The sequence below is a fragment of the Oncorhynchus nerka genome, linkage group LG9a (genome assembly GCF_034236695.1).
Source record: "Oncorhynchus nerka isolate Pitt River linkage group LG9a, Oner_Uvic_2.0, whole genome shotgun sequence".
NCBI classification, from domain to species: domain Eukaryota; kingdom Metazoa; phylum Chordata; class Actinopteri; order Salmoniformes; family Salmonidae; genus Oncorhynchus; species Oncorhynchus nerka.
This window is the reverse complement of record NC_088404.1, coordinates 12,733,319-12,753,995: the sequence shown is the minus strand read 5'-3', so window position 1 is coordinate 12,753,995 and position 20,677 is coordinate 12,733,319. Positions and strand designations below refer to the sequence as shown.

General features: G+C 46.6%; 1 protein-coding gene across 2 annotated transcripts in view; it reads right to left on the bottom strand.

Moving 5' to 3' along the window:
* Window positions 1-222: 222 nt before the first annotated feature.
* The window catches only part of LOC115115111 (calcium-independent phospholipase A2-gamma-like), a 36,805-nt gene continuing 16,350 nt past the window's right edge, over window positions 223-20,677 (bottom strand). Inside the window, exons 9-10 of one of the 2 annotated variants that reach the window (XM_029643594.2) lie at window positions 6,889-7,084; window positions 223-3,470 (exon numbers count right to left, since the gene is read on the bottom strand). In XM_029643594.2, the coding sequence (XP_029499454.1) occupies window positions 3,193-3,470; window positions 6,889-7,084 (474 nt within the window). In that variant the 3' untranslated portion in view covers window positions 223-3,192. The remainder of the gene's footprint in view (window positions 3,471-6,888; window positions 7,085-20,677) is intronic. The other variant, XM_029643595.2, reaches the window with a different exon arrangement.

Below are 20,677 nucleotides of genomic sequence, written 5' to 3'. Positions count from 1 at the left end.
CTCAGATAATACTATAATATCCATAATAAACGATGTACACTTCATGCTTCATGAACAAGTTGTCTGTTAATGGGGGGAAAACAGCAGTACTCAGATAATACTATAATATCCATAATAAACGATGTACACTTCATGCTTCATGAACAAGTTGTCTGATAATGGGGGGAAAACAGCAGTACTCAGATAATTATATAATATCCATAATAAACGATGCAAGAAGTGTCAGAGTGTTTCAGTGATGCATTTTAATTACACAACATGTTCAACACACACACTGCTTACATGGGATCAATAGGAGAACGGTATTTAAAACAAATCAAGTCAATATCTCTGTCCATCTTGTCTTCATCACTCCGGAGGGACCGAAGACATCATTCTGACTACACAGTCATCAACCTGGGACCCTATTTAAAACATCTCAGAGTAGCACACTGCCCTACCAAGCAAAAAAGGCCGTAACTGCTCATAGATTGGAACTGAGAAAAAGGGCTTTAATTTACCTTGGTTTCACAGTAACTTTATGAAGTTACTGCTAACATGACCCCCCATTTCCTCCAAAACACAAACAGGATACTTGTCCACATCGTTAAGCACGTATTTAACATAGCAAAGATGACTAACTCATTTACTGCCTTCTTGCTTGGTAGGGAACTATAGACTACTGATCAGCGTTTGACTTTTTTGACCGTAATGAATTAGATTAATCTGGAGAGAGGACCTGATCCTAGACCAGCACTCCTAATCTGAGATGCTTGATGAATACGGGACTCAGGTTTGACAGTTGAAATGAGTCTATGCTGTGTAAGATCTTTAAGCTATGTCATCATCGTTCACTTGCCACAGGCACTACTGTAACAGTTCCCGAGCAACAGTATCAGTGCAGTAAGCAGCAGTCAATAATAGTACAGTCCCTCTGCTACACCGGCATGATTCAAACTAGCAGTAATAATAACATGGCAGACGCTAGCATAGCACAGGGGAAACAGCACTTCAGGGTAGCTGGGATGGAGATAACAGACCTGGGTTCAAATACTATTGGAAATCTTTCAAATACGGTGAGCATTTGCTTTAGCCTTCCTGGAGTGCGGGTGGGCGGGGTTTGCCATTTTGGGACTATCCTATTGGTTCTATTGTGCCATGCAAACTGAATCAAGCACAGCTTTAAATAAAAAAATTAAAAAGCGTTATACCAGGTTTTGTGTAATTTCAGCCATTAGTTTTGAAAGTAGCGCTCGCGTGTACAACAACGGCACCCGTTTCATAGAATATGTAACGAAAGCCAATTCGTAAAATAATTAATTTGTATGAGCTGAAGATCCCGTTCAATTTCTTCAAGTGTCTGCCAAATAGTACTTGAACCCATGTCTGGAAAACAGCAAATTGGAGAAAGGAAAGTGTTCACAACCTGTTATTAGTGGATGCAGAACATCAGCATCGCTCATGCTAATCAATTATAGAAGGATACAAATGACTAAGCTAAAAAATAAAATAAAATCAGCATGGATTTAAATAACACAGAGGCAGAAGACTTCATTCAGGAGCATTTTAAATCTTAATGCATTTCAAACTATAGCTACAATTTAATAATAATAATACAACAGTCAAGTCATTGTTCCGTAACGCCTTCTTAAAATCAAACAAGTGAGGAGTGAACATTTTGCATCTTACAGCCATGGATCCTGATTAGGACTCTACTCTGTGATCTAAAGCAGCTGTATGTGTGAACTAACCAGGTCAGTGGCTAACATCTTCCTCTAAATACATTGGTACATTTTTTTATGAACGATTTATACAGTATATGTCAAAACATCTGCACCCTGATGAATGTACCAATATCACCGTCAACATTAAAACAATCAAATGAAGGACCACTAGCTGCATTGGTGTTAAAAAGTACAAGGAACAGAAATGTCAAGTGACCAGCCATTATTCTATCTCTGAGGCATACATTCAAGTAAAACATTGATAACCAACCATTGAACATGACAAGATGGTTATTATTCCCCCCCCCCCAAAAAAAATGGTATATGTTTGTTTATGGTCCTAACCTTTAAAATTCAGTTATTGGTGGCAGATTCGGTTCAAGTCAAAGTTAAAACAAACTACAAACGATTTAAATCCAAAATATATCCCAGATATATCTATTATACAGTGTCAGGATATACATGGTTGTGATCTTTTTAAAAGGTGAAAAAGTGCTTCATTGGAGAACAGTCAGTCCACAGTTATGTTCCAAATGGCACCTCATCTCCTACATAATGCACTACTTCTAACCAGAGCCTTATATAGATATATTAGTGGGCTATTGGTAAGTTATCTACTCTGGCTTACAGAGTATGATAATAAGCAACATTATGTTGGTGATGTTGCCAGACCGCTCTCTCTCCCCCTCCCCTCCAAGTGTTGCCAGACCGCTCTCTCTCCCCCTCCCCTCCAAGTGTTGCCAGACCGCTCTCTCTCTCCCCCTCCCCTCCAAGTGTTGCCAGACCTCTCTCTCTCCCCCTCCCCTCCAAGTGTTGCCAGACCCCCTCTCTCACCCTCCCCTCCAAGTGTTGCCAGACCCCTCTCTCCCTCCCCTCCAAGTGTTGCCAGACCCCTCTCTCCCCTCCAAGTGTTGCCAGACCCCTCTCTCTCACCCTCCAAGTGTTGCCAGACCCCTCTCTCTCACCCTCCAAGTGTTGCCAGACCCCTCTCTCTCACCCTCCAAGTGTTGCCAGACCCCTCTCTCTCACCCTCCAAGTGTTGCCAGACCCCTCTCTCTCACCCTCCAAGTGTTGCCAGACCCCTCTCTCACCCTCCAAGTGTTGCCAGACCCCTCTCTCCCCCTCCAAGTGTTGCCAGACCTCCCTCTCTCCCCCTCCAAGTGTTGCCAGACCCCACTCTCTCTCACCCTCCCCTCCAAGTGCTGCCAGAGCATGCAAACAGTCACTGACAAATGGGTGCAGTAATACGTAAATGGGTGCAGTAATACGTAAATGGGTGCAGTAATACGTAAATGGGTGCAGTAACACATGAATGGGTGCAGTAAAAACACAACAGCAAACGTATTCTACCAATTTAAAATACACCGTCTACAACCACAGAGACTAACATATACATTCTATTACTCTATGTATGGATTCAGTGTTAGGAGAGAGTCCAGTTTTAGGTGAAGTTAGTGTTGTGTGGTGGTGGAGCCTGGGACCTACTCCCCTACAGCTTGGAGTTGAAGATGGGAATACCATCGTACATGTCACGTTTGAGCTTGGCCCACTCAGTCAGCCTCTGGACGGTGGTCTTGTCCCTGGTGAGTATCCGGGCAGCTTTCTGCAGCTTCTCCTGGTTCCGGTCCAGATAGCGCAGGCCCTCGGCCTGCAGCAGGTTCAGCTTCTCACCACGGCTCTCATCCAGGGCGATGTCCTCGTTTATATAAGGGTTGAAGCGGAAGTACGAGTCGGGTGGAAGGAGGGCATCGAGCATGATGTGGACTTCTGATTGGGAGAATAGGGAGGGGGTGTGAAGGTTACACAAACGGGTCAAAATGGCACAAATACATCACCGTTGAATAACTATTTCTTAAAAATATCTTCCTCCAAGGGACATTTATATAGGTTTAAGTCCCAAAAACATAAAGATAAATTGTGGGCTACAATGGAATATCCCAAAACACAGAGTATACACACAGAAATAAACAGTCTGAAGTTTGAGAGAGAGTCATGAGGGCAGAAACAGTCTAGATGTACCTGAAGGGACTTGTCCAATAGGAAACAGCAGGTCAGAGACATGAAAGTGAGCTTGAGGTTAGTGTTAGTTCAGGAGCTAAAACACTGGTTCTATTAACACTATTGTCAAACTACACACCTGGAGACTAATTCTCACTACTTGTCTCAATAAGAACCCATTAAGTCTGTGGTTATAGTTAACACTGCAGCAGCTGTTCCCGTCAATGTTACCTCACTCACGTCTCTGTGGGAATATGAGTCTCAGTTCAGGAGACGTGTGCCATTATAGTACATAACGGATTGAGTTGGACTCTGTTCAACACACTTTTCAGATGACATATCTGGAGGCTGTGTGGTGGATTCTGGGTCCCAACCAATGCTCTATATAATATCAATATCACCACAAATACACAGATGTTGGAGGGATTGTTTTTAGTGTTCTCATTACAAAAACACTCCACCCTAGAGATATAGATCAAATAAAACTGCATTCACTCTGTTGTATCAGTGGTGAAACAGATGAGTGCTGTGTCTCTCTGTGTTGTATCAGTGGTGAAACAGATGAGTGCTGTTTCTCTCTGTTGTAGTAGTGAAACAGATGAGTGCTGTCTCTCTGTGTTGTATCAATAGTGTTGTATCAGTAGTGAAACAGATGAGTGCTGTGTCTCTCTGTGTTGTATCAGTAGTGAAACAGATGAGTGCTGTGTCTCTGTGTGTATGGTATCAGTAGTGTAGTGAAACAGATGAGTGCTGTGTCTGTTGTATCAGCAGTGAAACAGATGAGTGCTGTGTCTCTGTGTGTTGTATCAGTAGTGAAACAGATGAGTGCTGTGTTTCTGTTGTATCAGTGGTGAAACAGATGAGTGCTGTGTATCTGTGTGTTGTATCAGTGGTGAAACAGATGAGTGCTGTGTCTCTGTGTGTTGTATCAGCAGTGAAACAGATGAGTGCTGTGTCTCTGTGTGTTGTATCAGCAGTGAAACAGATGAGTGCTGTCTCTCTGTGTGTTGTATCAGCAGTGAAACAGATGAGTGCTGTGTCTGTTGTATCAGTGGTGAAACAGATGAGTGCTGTGTCTCTGTGTTGTATCAGCAGTGAAACAGATGAGTGCTGTGTCTGTGTGTTGCATCAGCAGTGAAACAGATGAGTGCTGTGTCTGTGTGTTGCATCAGCAGTGAAACAGATGAGTGCTGTGTCTGTGTGTTGCATCAGCAGTGAAACAGATGAGTGCTGTGTCTGTGTGTTGCATCAGCAGTGAAACAGATGAGTGCTGTGTCTGTGTGTTGCATCAGCAGTGAAACAGATGAGTGCTGTGTCTCTCTGTGTTGTATCAGTGGTGAAACAGATGAGTGCTGTGTCTCTCTGGTGAAACAGATGAGTGCTGTGTCTCTGTGTGTATGGTATCAGTAGTGTAGTGAAACAGATGAGTGCTGTGTCTGTTGTATCAGCAGTGAAACAGATGAGTGCTGTGTCTCTGTGTGTTGTATCAGTAGTGAAACAGATGAGTGCTGTGTTTCTGTTGTATCAGTGGTGAAACAGATGAGTGCTGTGTATCTGTGTGTTGTATCAGTGGTGAAACAGATGAGTGCTGTGTCTCTGTGTGTTGTATCAGCAGTGAAACAGATGAGTGCTGTGTCTCTGTGTGTTGTATCAGCAGTGAAACAGATGAGTGCTGTCTCTCTGTGTGTTGTATCAGCAGTGAAACAGATGAGTGCTGTGTCTGTTGTATCAGTGGTGAAACAGATGAGTGCTGTGTCTCTGTGTTGTATCAGCAGTGAAACAGATGAGTGCTGTGTCTGTGTGTTGCATCAGCAGTGAAACAGATGAGTGCTGTGTCTGTGTGTTGCATCAGCAGTGAAACAGATGAGTGCTGTGTCTGTGTGTTGCATCAGCAGTGAAACAGATGAGTGCTGTGTCTGTGTGTTGCATCAGCAGTGAAACAGATGAGTGCTGTGTCTGTGTGTTGCATCAGCAGTGAAACAGATGAGTGCTGTGTCTGTGTGTTGCATCAGCAGTGAAACAGATGAGTGCTGTGTCTCTCTGTGTTGTATCAGTGGTGAAACAGATGAGTGCTGTGTCTCTCTGGTGAAACAGATGAGTGCTGTGTCTCTCTGTGTTGCATCAGTGGTGAAACAGATGAGTGCTGTGTCTCTGTGTTGTATCAGTGGTGAAACAGATGAGTGCTGTGTCTCTGTGTTGCATCAGTGGTGAAACAGATGAGTGCTGTGTCTCTCTGGTGAAACAGATGAGTGCTGTGTCTCTGTGTTGTATCAGTGGTGAAACAGATGAGTGATGTGTCTCTGTGTTGTATCAGTAGTGAAACAGATGAGTGCTGTGTCTCTCTGGTGAAACAGATGAGTGCTGCGTCTCTGTGTTGTATCAGTGGTGAAACAGATGAGTGATGTGTCTCTGTGTGGTGCTCCTGTAGTTTGGGATGAATCTTTCCCTCTCTACACCTCATCTCCCCTTTCAGAGGGGTTATTTATAACCAGCAGATTAACACACTTAAAAGCCGGTTTTCCTCTTCAAAAACACTCTCCCCTTATAGCACCACGACACTCACTGAGACCACCTCACTCCTCTCAGTGTGTAACAGTGTAGCTTTCAGGCTGTGTTGGTGTGCACAGAGATAAGGTGTGCACAGAGATAAGGTGTGCACAGTTGATGTGAAGTAGACCTGAAGTCATGCAGGGGCTGTGTGGGCATGCCTGTTTTACTGGGCCCCCGAGTGGCGCAGTGGTCTAAGGCACTGCATCTCATTGCAAGAGGTGTCACTACAGTCCCTGGTTCGAATCCAGGCTGTATCACATCCGGCCGTGATTGGGAGTCCCATGGCCCAGCGTCGTCCGGGTTTGACCGTCAATGTAAATAAGAATTTGTTCTTAACGGACTTGCCTGGTTAAATAAAATACATTTACTCTAACCACAGACTGCCTTAATCTCATCTCATCCTTACCGGGAAATGTGTTGAGAATCAAAGTGGCCATTAGAACATTATTGTTATTTTACAGCTGCTTATTCTTTTTCCTATTTTACATTTTTAAACGGAATTGTTGGTTAGAGCCTGTTGTAAGTAAGCATTTCACTGTACACCTGTTGTATTCGGTGCATGTGACTTATAGAATTTGTATTGCTGAAGTGATGCAGAGATGTATATCAGAGGGTACATGGACCCACCCAGACGTACCCTCTGTGTCAGTGGCAGAGCTGATGACGTTGGTGAGCTTGGTCTTGAGGCTGGTGTACGTGGTGTTGTTTTTGCCAGCTGTCTCCACGCGGCCCGTACCCAGTGACACCACACACTGGACAGGCGTATTGGGCCACAGGCATTTACACTCATGGATGGCCAACGCTGTGGGGTTGTTGATGAGGAGACCTCCATCCTGGAGACAGAGAGAGAACGAACTATTATGATCCTGCTATTGCTATGCCCATTTGGGGCTCCCGAGTGGCACAGTGGTCTAAGGCACTGCATCTCAGTGCTTGAGGCATCACTACAGACACCCTGGTTCGAATCCAGGCCGTGATTGGGAGTCCCATAGGGCGGCGCACAATTGGCCCAACGTCGTCTGGGTTTGGCCGGTGTAGGCCGTCATTGTAAATAAGAATTTGTTCTTAACTGACTTGACTAGTTAAATAAAAGTCAAAACATTTAAATAATAATAATACACAGTATAGATTTTAAAAACAGTTATGTACCAGCATCATTTAGCAGTTAATTTAAAAGATTTCTTTGCTTGTTGCAGTTTGGAAAGTAGGAAAAGCCAAAACGTCAGCTGTTAAATCATTTATGAACATCTGTGGAAAGGAAGGTAACAGATTGATGATGTAGTTTCACACGTACAGGACACAGGACACACGTACAGGACACAGACACGCGTACAGGACACAGACACACGCGTACAGGACACAGACACACGCGTAGAGGCCACAGACACACGCGTACAGGACACAGACACACGCGTACAGGACACAGACACACGTACAGGACACAGACACGTACAGGACACAGACAGGACACAGACACGTACAGGACACAGACACAGACACACGTACAGGACACAGACACACGTACAGGACACAGACACACGTACAGGACACAGACACACGTACAGGACACAGACACACGTACAGGACACAGACACACGTACAGGACACAGACACACGTACAGGACACAGACACACGTACAGGACACAGACACACGTACAGGACACAGACACACGTACAGGACACAGACACACGTACAGGACACAGACACACGTACAGGACACAGACACACGGCTGTATCTTTTCTCTTCCCTTCTGTCTAACTGGCTTTGATATCAAACAGCCACCCAGGAGCAATGGGAGTGTATGGTCTGAGGGGTGTTGAATATGCATGAGGCTGGGGGCCTCGGGTTGGCTACAGGATCAAACACCGAGGGGCCAGCCCTCATTAGGGAGGCCAGGCTGGGGGGTGGGAGCTCTGGGGCCCGGAGTGTCTAGCTAGAAAGTCTCTGGGGGAAGATTTTAGTGTGTGTGCGCATGGGGAGGGGCAGTCAGACCTTCCGGGTGGGGGAGGGGCCCTCTCCTATCACTATATCCCTCCTGTACATGAGATATTTCTGAACTTCATTTTCAATAAATACCTAATCGTTTGCAAAAACATGTTTCACTGTTATTTGGGGGTATTGTGTATCGGTAGATGGGTGAGAAAAATACATATTTAATACATTTTGAATTCAGGTTTAACAAGAAAATGTGGAATAAATCCAAGGGATGTGAATACTTTTTGAAAGCAGTGCAAGTTTCAACTAGAAGATTAATAAGTGGATTCCTACAAAGAAGATTACTTAAACATGGGACTATAATACCAGTCAAAAGTTTGGACACACCTACTTATTCAAGTTTTTAAAAACTATTTTCTACATTGTAGAATAATAGTGAAGACATCAAAACTATTAACACATATGGAATCATCTAGTAAGCAAAAGTGTTAAATATATTTTAGGTTCTTCAAAGTAGCCACCCTTTGCCTTGATGACAGCTTTGAAAACTCTTGGCACTCTTTCAACCAGCTTCACCTGGAATGCTTTTCCAACATTCTTGGAGGAGCTCCCACATATGCTGAGCACTTGTTGGCTGCTTTTCCTTCACTCTGCGGTCCAAGTCATCCCAAACCATCTCAATTGGGTTGAGGCCGGGTGATTGTGGAGGCCAGGTCATCTGATGCAGCACTCCATCACTCTCCTCCTTGTTTAAATATCCCTTACACAGCCTGGCAGTGTATTGGGTCATTGTCCTGTTGAAAAACAAAAGATAGTGGGACTAAGTGCAAACCAGATGGGATGTCATATGGCTGCAGAATGCTGTGGTAGCCATGCTGGTTAAGTGTGCCTTGAATTCTAAATAAAATCCCTGACAGTGTCACCAGCAAAGCACCCCCACACCTCCTCCTCCATGCTTCACGGTGGGAACCGCACGAGCAGAGATCATCTGTTCACCCACACTGCGTCTCACAAAGACAAGTGGTTGGAACCAAAAATTGTACATTTTGACTCATTAGACCAAAAGGACAGATTTCCACCAGTCTAATGTCCATTGATCGTGTTTCTTGGCCCAAGCAAGTTTCTTCTTATTATTGGGGTCCTTTAGTAGTGGTTTCTTTGCAGCAATTCAACCATGAAGGCCTGATTCAAACAGTCTCCTCTGAACAGTTGATGTTGAGATGTGTCTATTTCTTGAACTCTGAAGCATTTATTTGGGCTGCAATTTCTGAGGCTGGTAGCTAATGAACTTATCCTCTGCAGCAGAGGTAACTCTGGGTCTTCCATTCCTGTGGCGGTCCTCATGAAAACCAGGGCTTGATGGTTTTTGCAACTGCACTTTCAAAGTTCTTTCACTTTAAAAGTACTTGAAATGTTCTGCATTGACTGACCTTCATGTCTTAAAGTAATGATGGACTGTTGTTCCTCTTTGCTTATTTGAGCTGTTCTTGCCATAATATAGACTTGGTCTTTTACCAAATAGGGCTATCTTCTGTATACCATCCCTACCTTGTCACAACAAAACTGATTGGCTCAAATGCATTAAGGAAAGAAATTCCAAAAATTACCTTAACATGTCACACCTGTTAATTGAAATGCATTCCAGGTGACTACCTCATGAAGCTGGTTGAGAGAATGCCAAGAGTGTGCAAAACTCAAAGCAAAGTGCAGCTACATTGAAGGATCTCAAATATATTTAAAAAAATATATATATATATATTTTTTTACATATGATTTCATAGTTTTGATGTCTTCACTATTATTCTACAATGTAGAAAATAGTAATAAAGAAAAACCCTTGAATGAGGAGGTGTGTCCAAACTTTTGACTGGTAGTGTATATGTAAACACTTCCATTGGGGTTGGTGGATGTGGGCTTGCAGATCGGTGTGTGTGCACTAGATGTACTCTTAATGGGAGGAAATCAGGCTGCAGACAGAAGCACCTAGACAAAGTCCACTGACCAACCGGACAAAACAACTCAGTGCTTTTATCATCACTTGACCCACTGAGTGACTCCATCTTCTTTAATTATGGTAGTGGCTTAGATGTGCCATGGCAGCTTCTTTTCCTTGATAGCTGGAGTGGCCAGATTTCAAATAGCACCGAGCACAATGCCTTCCACTCATAACCAGTGTGACACACAGTCTCCCAGTCAGCCGAGAGTAGAATCATTCTGAATGCCACAACGTGTCTCAATGACTTGCCACCTGTTAGGGGCATTTATAGACAAGAGTCGGCTCATTGAAGCACAGGCTGCATTCCGAATGACAGCATATTCACTACATAGTTCACTCCTTTTGACCAGGGCCCAATAGGCCCAATAGGCCCTAGTCAAAAGTAGTGCACTATGTAGGGAAGTCTGTTTTTAAACACTGAAGAAGAGACTCCATGGTGTTATTATTATTATACTGGATCTGGGTAGAAGACTGTTTCCAAAGACTGGTTTTGTTCACTGTGCGCGGCAGCTAGACTGGCAGGTAGGAGCGTTGGGCCAGTAGCCAAAAGGTTGCTGGATCGAATCCCAGAGCTGACAAGGTAAAACATAATAATAATCTGTCATTCTGACCCTGAGCAAGGCAGTTAAACCCACTGTTCCCTGAAGACATGGATGTCAATTACGGTGTCAGACTTCTGATGCCATTGTATGCTTTGCAATGCTGCTTGGAGTCTTTTCAGCTGTACACTCACTGTTTTTCTTTCCCAACTGATGCCAGTGCCACACCGAAGCGCTGCTTGAGGTCTTTAGGGGGGGACTTTTCATCTGAGAACCACACTGGTACGGCTTATACACTTGGACCGTTGCCATGTTCTCACAGAAAGGGTTTCTTCAGACCCGGGTGTATAATTTGGACTGGAGGGTTAAAGTTAGAAACAATTATTTACTTAGGGGCCAAACTGTGGCAAATGAGCTGGGCACACAGAAAGAGGCAACAGAAGGTGCCTGTCAAACTCAGCATGACGCAGGTCAAGGGTCACTTCCCTTCAGAGGGATTTAGAGCTGTAATGCAAGTCTCATTTTAATACCTCTATTCCGTAGCCAATGTCTGTATAGAAAGCAGCTCTTCCCACAGGTCAAAATGTCCTCCTTTGGGTGAAGGGTACAGCCCCTCTCTATTGAGGTGATTTGACAGAGTGTAACCCCGGTGCCAAAGGCTAAACTGCAATTGAAATATTGGAGAACGGTTCAGGACGGCAGCTTAGCACCCCTTCAAAGTAGAACCCCCAGAATCAAAGGCAGAACAAGACAGAAAGGTGAAGCATGATGCAGAACTGCAAGCCAAAACATACTTACACTACATGGCCAAAAGTATGTGGACACCTGCTTGAACATCTCATTCCAAAATCATGGGCATTAATATGCAGTTGGTCCCCTTTGCTGCTATAACAGCCTCCTCTCTTCTGGGAAGGCGTTCCAATAGAAGTTGGAACATTGCTGCTATAAAACAGCCTCCTCTCTTCTGGGAAGGCTTTCCACTAGATTTTGGAACATTTCTGCAGGGACTTGCTTCCATTCAGACACTGATGTTGGGCGATTAGGCCTGGCTCACAGTCAGCGTTGAAATTCTTCCCAAATGTGTTTGATGGGGTTGAGGTCGGGTTTTGTGCAGGCCAGTCAAGTTCTTCCACACTGATCGAGACAAACCATTTCTGTATGGACCTCGCTTTGTGCACGGGGGGCAGTGTCATGCTAAAACAGGAAAAGGCCTTCCCCAAACTGTTGCCACACATTTGGAAGCACAGGATCATCTAGAATGTCATTGTATGTGGTAGCATTTAGATTTCGCTTCACTGGAACTAAGGGGTCCAAACCAAACTTCACAGTGGACACTATGTATTGGGGAAGGTAGCGTTCCCCTGGCTTCCACCAAACCCAGACTAGTCAGTCGAACTGCCAGATGGTGAAGCGTGATTCATCACTTCAGAGAACACGTTTCCACTGCTCCAGAGTCCAATGGAAGCAAGCTTTACACCACTCCAGCCGACGCTTGGCATTGCACATGGTGATCTTAGGCTTGTGTGCGGCTGCTTGGCCATGGAAACACATTTCATTAAGTTCCCAACAAACTGTTAATGTGCTGATGTTGCTTCCAGAGACAGCTTGGAACTCGGTAGTGAGTGTTGCACCGAGGACAGACACACTACAGCACTCTGCGGTCCTGTTCTGTGAGATTGTGTGGCCTACCACTTCGTGGCTGAGCCATTGTTGCTCCTAGACGTTTCCACTTCACAATAATAGCACTTACAGTTGACCGGGGCAGCTCTAGCAGGACAGAAATACGACAAACTGACTTGTTGGAAAGATGGCATCCTATGACGGTGCTAATGTTTGTCTATGCAGATTGCATGGCTGTGTGCTCGATTTTATACACCTGTCAGCAACGGGCGTGGCTGAAATAGCCGATTCCAATCATTTGAATTCAATAATAAACATGGTTTTGTATATACAGTGTAATATGTGTGCTGGTCTGGTGTTAAAAGATAGATCTGTCCTCATACTCCTCCTGGGGAAACATTCCTCCCCTGGGGTTGTTCCCTCTCCTTCAGCCAGTAATGGTTGATACACAAATCAGACTTGTTTTAGTCAGGCCACAATATTCCTACTAGCTAATAAGGCTCTGCCTGCACCTGTGGGAGCATGTTTGACTGCTAAAATATTGGCGAATTAAACAGAATTAGCGTGTAAAAGAAGAAGTAGCAGAAATACGTTCCATTAAGAACACGAGACGGGATGAAAGGATAACTAAAATAAAAAGCTACAATTTAAGGGACGGTTAGTTCCTACTTCAAATTAATTCTGCTGCCATTACTGCCAAGACTTGTTGGCTTATCTGCATTGTTCCACTAAGCCATTTTTAGGGGGGTGTGATTTAGATAGAACCCCATTCCCATCTAGCGTTGTGATCAGTAAGTCATTTCACGCATCAGCGTTTGTCAGCTCCGATTAGCAACTTCCTCCTCACAATCTCTCTCCATCCCTCTCGCTCCATCCCTCCCTCTCCATCCCCCTCTCCCTCTCGCTCTCTCTCCATCCCTCCCTCTCGCTCAATCCCTCCCTCCCTCTCTCTATCCCTCCCTCCCTATCCCTCTCTCTATCCCTCCCTCCCTCTCTATCCCTCCATCCCTCCCTCCCTCTCTCTCTCTCTCTATCCCTCCCTCTCTCTCTCTATCCCTCCCTCTCTCTCTCTATCCCTCCCTCTCTCTCTCTATCCCTCCCTCTCTCTCTATCCCTCCCTCCCTCTCTATCCCTCCCTCTCTCTCTATCCCTCCCTCTCTCTCTCTATCCCTCCCTCTCTCTCTCTCTCTATCCCTCCCTCTCTCTATCCCTCCCTCTCTCTATCCCTCCCTCCCTCTCTCTATCCCTCCCTCCCACTCTCTATCCCCCTCTCTCTATCCCTCCCTCCCTCCCTCTCTCTATCCCTCCCTCCCTCCCTCTCTCTATCCCTCCCTCCCTCTCTCTCTATCCCTCCCTCTCTCTCTATCCCTCCCTCTCTCTCTATCCCTCCCTCCCTCTCTATACCTCCCTCTCTCTCTCTCTCTATCCCTCCCTCCCTCTCTCTCTCTCTCTCTCTCTATCCCTCCCTCCCTCTCTTTCTCTATCCCTCCCTCTCTCTTTCTCTATCCCTCCCTCTCTCTCTCTCCCTCCCTCTCTCTCTCTCTATCCCTCCCTCTCTCTCTATCCCTCCCTCTCTCTCTCTATCCCTCCCTCTCTCTCTATCCCTCCCTCTCTCTCTCTATCCCTCCCTCTCTCTCTCTCTCTCTATCCCTCCCTCCCTCTCTCTCTCTCTCTCTATCCCTCCCTCCCTCTCTCTATCCCTCCCTCTCTCTCTCTATCCCTCCCTCTCTCTCTCTATCCCTCTCTCTCTCTATCCCTCCCTCCCCTCTCTCTATCCCTCCCTCCCTCTCTCTATCCCTCCCTCCCTCTCTCTATCCCTCCCTCCCTCTCTCTCTATCCCTCCCTCTCTCTCTATCCCTCCCTCTCTCTCTATCCCTCCCTCTCTCTATCCCTCCCTCTCTCTATCCCTCCCTCTCTCTCTCTCTCTATCCCTCCCTCTCTCTCTCTCTATCCCTCCCTCTCTCTCTCTATCCCTCCCTCTCTCTCTATCCCTCCCTCCCTCTCTCTCTATCCCTCCCTCTCTCTCTCTATCCCTCCCTCCCTCTCTCTCTATCCCTCCCTCCCTCTCTCTCTATCCCTCCCTCTCTCTCTCTATCCCTCCCTCTCTCTCTCTATCCCTCCCTCTCTCTCTCTATCCCTCCCTCTCTCTCTCTATCCCTCCCTCTCTCTCTCTATCCCTCCCTCTCTCTCTATCCCTCCCTCTCTCTCTCTATCCCTCCCTCTCTCTCTATCCCTCCCTCTCTCTCTATCCCTCCCTCTCTCTCTCTATCCCTCCCTCTCTCTATCCCTCCCTCTCTCTATCCCTCCCTCTCTCTATCCCTCCCTCTCTTTCTCTATCCCTCCCTCTCTCTCTCTCTCTCTCTCTATCCCTCCCTCTCTCTATCCCTCTCTCTCTCTATCCCTCCCTCTCTCTCTATCCCTCTCTCTATCCCTCCCTCTCTCTATCCCTCTCTCTCTCTATCCCTCCCTCTCTCTCTATCCCTCCCTCTCTCTCTCTCTCTCTCTATCCCTCCCTCTCTCTATCCCTCCCTCTCTCTCTATCCCTCCCTCTCTCTCTCTATCCCTCCCTCTCTCTCTCTCTCTCTATCCCTCCCTCTCTCTCTCTCTATCCCTCCCTCTCTCTCTCTCTATCCCTCCCTCTCTCTCTCTCTATCCCTCCCTCCCTCTATCCCTCCCTCCCTCTATCCCTCTCTCTCTCTCAGCTATGCGTCAATAGCCCCTTGGGTGAGGGCCAAGATGAGTGGTCACAACACATGGGAAACTCTGGTCCAAAGAGCCGGGTCCAGTACATGTGTTCCATGCTGCATACACTCTCTTTTCAGCTCCAGTCAGCTGTTCTGGTCATTAGGAGCTGCTCTTAGAACGTCTGGTTGCGTCCCATAGGGCACACTATTCCCTATATAGTGCCCTACATTTGACAAGGCTTGGCCAAGGGGTCGAAGGGGCTTTCGGCCGAGCTGGAGCCCAGTGCTTCTGCCTGGATTTACCCACAAGGCCTTTGGCACTGAAGCTTAAACATGGTTTAATTGGGGAGAGGTTACATAAATCATTATGGACCATTTGATGGATGCTACCCAGTGTGTGTTACAATAGGATTAGTTGTTAGGAGCAGATCCTTCAGCCTCCATGGTCATATTCAGCTAGGCCCTCACGGATATACTGAACAAGGTTTAGCATGGGTCTTCTTGTTCAACTCAGGATGTTAAGCTCAAACAGGTAGAAAATCATGTTTACTATGCAATCAAGTGAATGAATGTCTGTTCTCTTGATTAATTGTCCAGATAAAACCAACTCTTAGCTATGTATTCACGTGTATATTGAACAAGGTTTGCTAAATCAAGGGTGTTTGTTGAAGCAGATAATAATATCTATCCATCTGATCTCAAGTGAATAAATCGGGCTGTTCAATTTTTTATTTATTTTTATTTAACCAGGCAAGTCAGTTAAGAACAAATTCTTATTTTCAATGACGGCCTAGGAACAGTGGGTTAACTGCCTGTTCAGGGGCAGAACGACAGATTTGTACCTTGTCAGCTCGGGGATTCGATCTTGCAACCTTTCGGTTACTAGTCCAACGCTCTAACCACTAGGCTACCCTGCCGCCCGTCCAGATAACAACTAATCCTTAGTCCCTTTCACCAACGAGGACGAGACAGACATACAATGGTGTTAGTGTGATGTCACCATCATCATCATCATCATCATCTAGGAATGAGTGGCCAAGTCAAACCAAAAGGTCTCCATGCCAGATTATGTAATTACGCAGCCTGGTTCTCCTATTTGACCTTTGACCTGAGAGAACAGAAGGGTCAGAATGAGGTCCAAGTCGTCATCCCACAAAGAAAATGGAGAGGGATGAAGTATTCATCTGTGTGAGACAGAGACACGGAGTGACAAATACGCCCTCAGGTTAGGAAAGGCAATCGAGTCTCTCTCCCACCCACCCACCCGAGTGCAGTGAATTATCCTCTCCTCCTGCTGTGACCTGACATGTGACAGCATCCTCTTAGGCAATAGGTCAAATTCAGCTACCTCATATACATATGGCACATTTTCACAGTCCATCATAATAAATAAAACAAAGTGATTTCCCAAGTCCATTAATCAGAAATGTCCCAGGGGAGATCAGTGGAAATACAGATCCAAGTGACTGAACTCACATATGAATGCATTAATACGTGATTGACGGACAGCCCGCTTTACAACAGCGGCTTTAAATGCAGAGATTTCTATGAGAAAATCTCATTTCAGCCACTCCAGAGAGATGGCTGGTGCAGAGGTAGTACTGTGAGGGATAAGGGGGTTAGGGTTACAGAGAGTGATGGAGGGAGGCAGTACTGTGAGGGATAAGGGGGTTAGGAATACAGAGAGTGATGGAGGGAGGTAGTACTGTGAGGGATAAGGGGTTAGGGTTACAGAGAGTGATGGAGGGAGGCAGTACTGTGAGGGATAAGGGGGTTAGGAATACAGAGAGTGATGGAGGGAGGTAGTACTGTGAGGGATAAGGGGGTTAGGGTTACAGAGAGTGATGGAGGGAGGCAGTACTGTGAGGGATAAGGGGGTTAGGAATACAGAGAGTGATGGAGGGAGGTAGTACTGTGAGGGATAAGGGGGTTAGGAATACAGAGAGTGATGGAGGGAGGCAGTACTGTGAGGGATAAGGGGGTTAGGGTTACAGAGAGTGATGGAGGGAGGCAGTACTGTGAGGGATAAGGGGGTTAGGAATACAGAGAGTGATGGAGGGAGGCAGTACTGTGAGGGATAAGGGGATTAGGAATACAGAGAGTGATGGAGGGAGGCAGTACTGTGAGGGATACAGAGAGTGATGGAGGGAGGCAGTACTGTGAGGGATAAGGGGGTTAGGAATACAGAGAGTGATGGAGGGAGGCAGTACTGTGAGGGATAAGGGGATTAGGGATACAGAGAGTGATGGAGGGAGGCAGTACTGTGAGGGATACAGAGAGTGATGGAGGCAGTACTGTGAAGGATAAGGGGGTTAGGGATAGAGAGAGTGATGGAGGGAGGCAGTACTGTGAGGGATAAGGGGGTTAGGGATACAGAGAGTGATGGAGGCAGTACTGTGAGGGATAAGGGGGTTAGGGATAGAGAGAGTGATGGAGGGAGGCAGTACTGTGAGGGATAAGGGGGTTAGGGATACAGAGAGTGATGGAGGGAGGCAGTACTGTGAGGGATAAGGGGGTTAGGGATACAGAGAGTGATGGAGGCAGTACTGTGAGGGATAAGGGGGTTACGGATACAGAGAGTGATGGAGGCAGTACTGTGAGGGATAAGGGTTTAGGGATACAGAGAGTGATGGAGGGAGGCAGGTTCTCACACAGCAGCCAGTCGATGTAGATCAGTAGAAAAGAAGAAGTGTGCTAGCACAACCAGGTGGGTGGCGTAGTGTGTGTGTGTGTGTATCAGTGGAGGCTGCTGAGGGGAGGACGGCTCATTATAACGGCTGGAAAGGAGCTAATGGAATGGCACCAACACACAGAACCCATGAGTTTGATGTATTTGATACAATTCCACTGACTCCGCTCCATCCATTACCACGAGCCTGTCCTCCCCAGTTACGGAACCACCCACCTCCTGTAGTGTGTCTGAGACAGAGGAGACCGATGGGGAGAGAGTGACTGTGTGTCTGTAGTAACAGGGCGACTGTGTGTCTGTAGTAACAGGGCGACTGTGTGTCTGTAGTAACAGGGCGACTGTGTGTCTGTAGTAACAGGGCGACTGTGTGTCTGTAGTAACAGGGCGACTGTGTGTCTGTAGTAACAGAGTGACTGTGTGTCTGTAGTAACAGAGTGACTGTGTGAATACCAGGGAGACGGTGTCTCCAAGGGAATAGAGGGGTACAGGAGTTGGACAATAGCCTGGTGGAAAAGCTCCATGTTCCTTCAGGGTTTAACACAGGAGGAGAGCTGGTCCTGAGGAGGAGAGGAGCAGACAGAGGACAAAGCACTTATTTATCCCCTATCCCTCCTCCCCTATCCCTCCTCCACTCTCCCTCCTCCACTCGCCACTCTCCTCCACTCGCCACTCTCCTCCACTATTCCTCCTCCCTGTCTGCCTCATCTATGGAGGCAGCACTGCAGTATAAGGCTGATAATGGCATCCCTTCTGGCCAATGACAACACAGAAAGAAAAAAAACTACCAGGTTTAGTAGCAATACTAGATAATAGCTTACATCTTCAATATTTCAGTAGTGCACTGGTACTTAAAGCAGGTGAAACCACATACTCAAAATGTCTCTATCTTAAAGGGTTTTAACTGAACGTTTTCTAGCGCTTCCCTTAAAACGCTTCATTCTTAGTTCCCATCCATGTGAGTGACAGTGGATGTATAGACTAGAAGTGTTCATTCTGCCAGGCCGGTGAAGAGTCCTCTGTTTAGGACAGCACCATGTGGGAGAGGAGATTGCCACACAAAAATACCTCGTTCCTGCCCACCGACAAGGGAGATGCCATGGCTGCCCACCGACAAGGGAGATGCCATGGCTACCCACCGACAAGGGAGATGCCATGGCTACCCACCGACAAGGGAGATGCCATGGCTGCCCACCGACAAGGGAGATGCCATGGCTGCCCACCGACAAGGGAGATGTCATGGCTGCCCACCGACAAGGGAGATGTCATGGCTGCCCACCGACAAGGGAGATGTCATGGCTGCCCACCGACAAGGGAGATGCCATGGCTGCCCACCGACAAGGGAGATGCCATGGCTGCCCACCGACAAGGGAGATGCCATGGCTGCCCACCGACAAGGGAGATGCCATGGCTGCCCACCGACAAGGGAGATGTCATGGCTGCCCACCGACAAGGGAGATGCCATGGCTGCCCACCGACAAGGGAGATGCCATGGCTGCCCACCGACAAGGGAGATGCCATGGCTGCCCACCGACAAGGGAGATGTCATGGCTGATCATTCTTCAGTTCTCCATGCATTCCCTGGCTGGCATCCTGGTATCCTTCGTCAATTTCCGAAGTCTTCTAGTTCTGTGGTCTTCAGCGGGATAATGGCAGCTTCAATGAGGCATGGCTCCTCCCTCTTGTCTTCCTCCACCGGAGAGGCATTCTCTCTATGGTTGTAGTGTGTTGTGATGTAATAGCGCTGTAGCCACTGTTGTTTACCACAGTTCTAAAATCAGAATCCTGTCAGTTAGAGCTTAAAATGTCCACCATTCCAGGGCTGCGGAATCTGGAAAGAAATTAAAGTCCAATCAAAACGATCTTGAAACGGTTGCTTGAGAATTCCAGAATTTCCCGGCGTTCATTCAGCACATGGCTGTTTTATGGCACTTTCGACACAAGGCGGCGATTGTTTCGGGGTTGAGAGGTAACGGAAGGGCGACCTATGACTCCCTCACTGGGGAATTCTGACATCACACACACACACAGACGCCATGTTGTGCAGACTCTTCGCTTCAGAAAAACATCCACTCGACCAAAAGAAGGATATCGGACTGCTGGTGGGCTTCTAAATATTGCTTATTGGACTGGAGAAATGATGAAAGATGATGTCATGATGTAATCTTACTCCAATGTAAATACACAACCTAATAACTTCACAACCACATGTATAACGGCAATGTTGGCTAATGTAATTCATCAAATTCACAGCTTCAATTTAAACATGTTAGATTTCAGTTTTTCTTCACAGCAGAAGTAGTAGAATGGATAACTAGACCTTGTTGAAACCCAGGTGTCGTTTTTACATTTATGGTGTCCCACTTTCCCAGCGAGCGGTGAGAGCTTTCCCCAGTTAGAAAGCAACTAGCAGAGACTTGACAAACATCCATAATGGAGGTTGTCTGCTTGCTTCTGGATTTTAACGAGGCTGATGTAGCAGTCAGACAGTGTGGGATGAGGAGTATGTATATGTAGTGTGTGTGTCTCTGGGAAAGATGAGACCAGGAAGTAGCGGGGTCATCAACCATTCTATTTCATATCCCAGCCAGAGAGTTCCCCACTCACCTAGAGAACTTACACCAATTCCAATTAAGAGTGTGGGAGCACGGGATTCCACCTTTGATGTAAAATGTGTGTGTGTGTGTTTCCTAAGCCAAAATGGGAGGATATTGCCAGGATTACATTATGAGATGTCAAGCCCAGGCAGACATGAAACCCCACACGTCATTCACCTGGGGTTGAAGAGAGACATGATCTGATGTCTCTAGGAGCCAGCCAGATGGGCTTCCTGATGAATAAGCCCCACCCAGCACTGTGTGTGTGTGGGCGGAAGAGAGGATATAATATTATTGATCAGTAAAATAGCTGAGAGGAGTCAGGATGTAGGTATTTGCTGTTGCAGTGCTCTTCTCCTGTCTAAT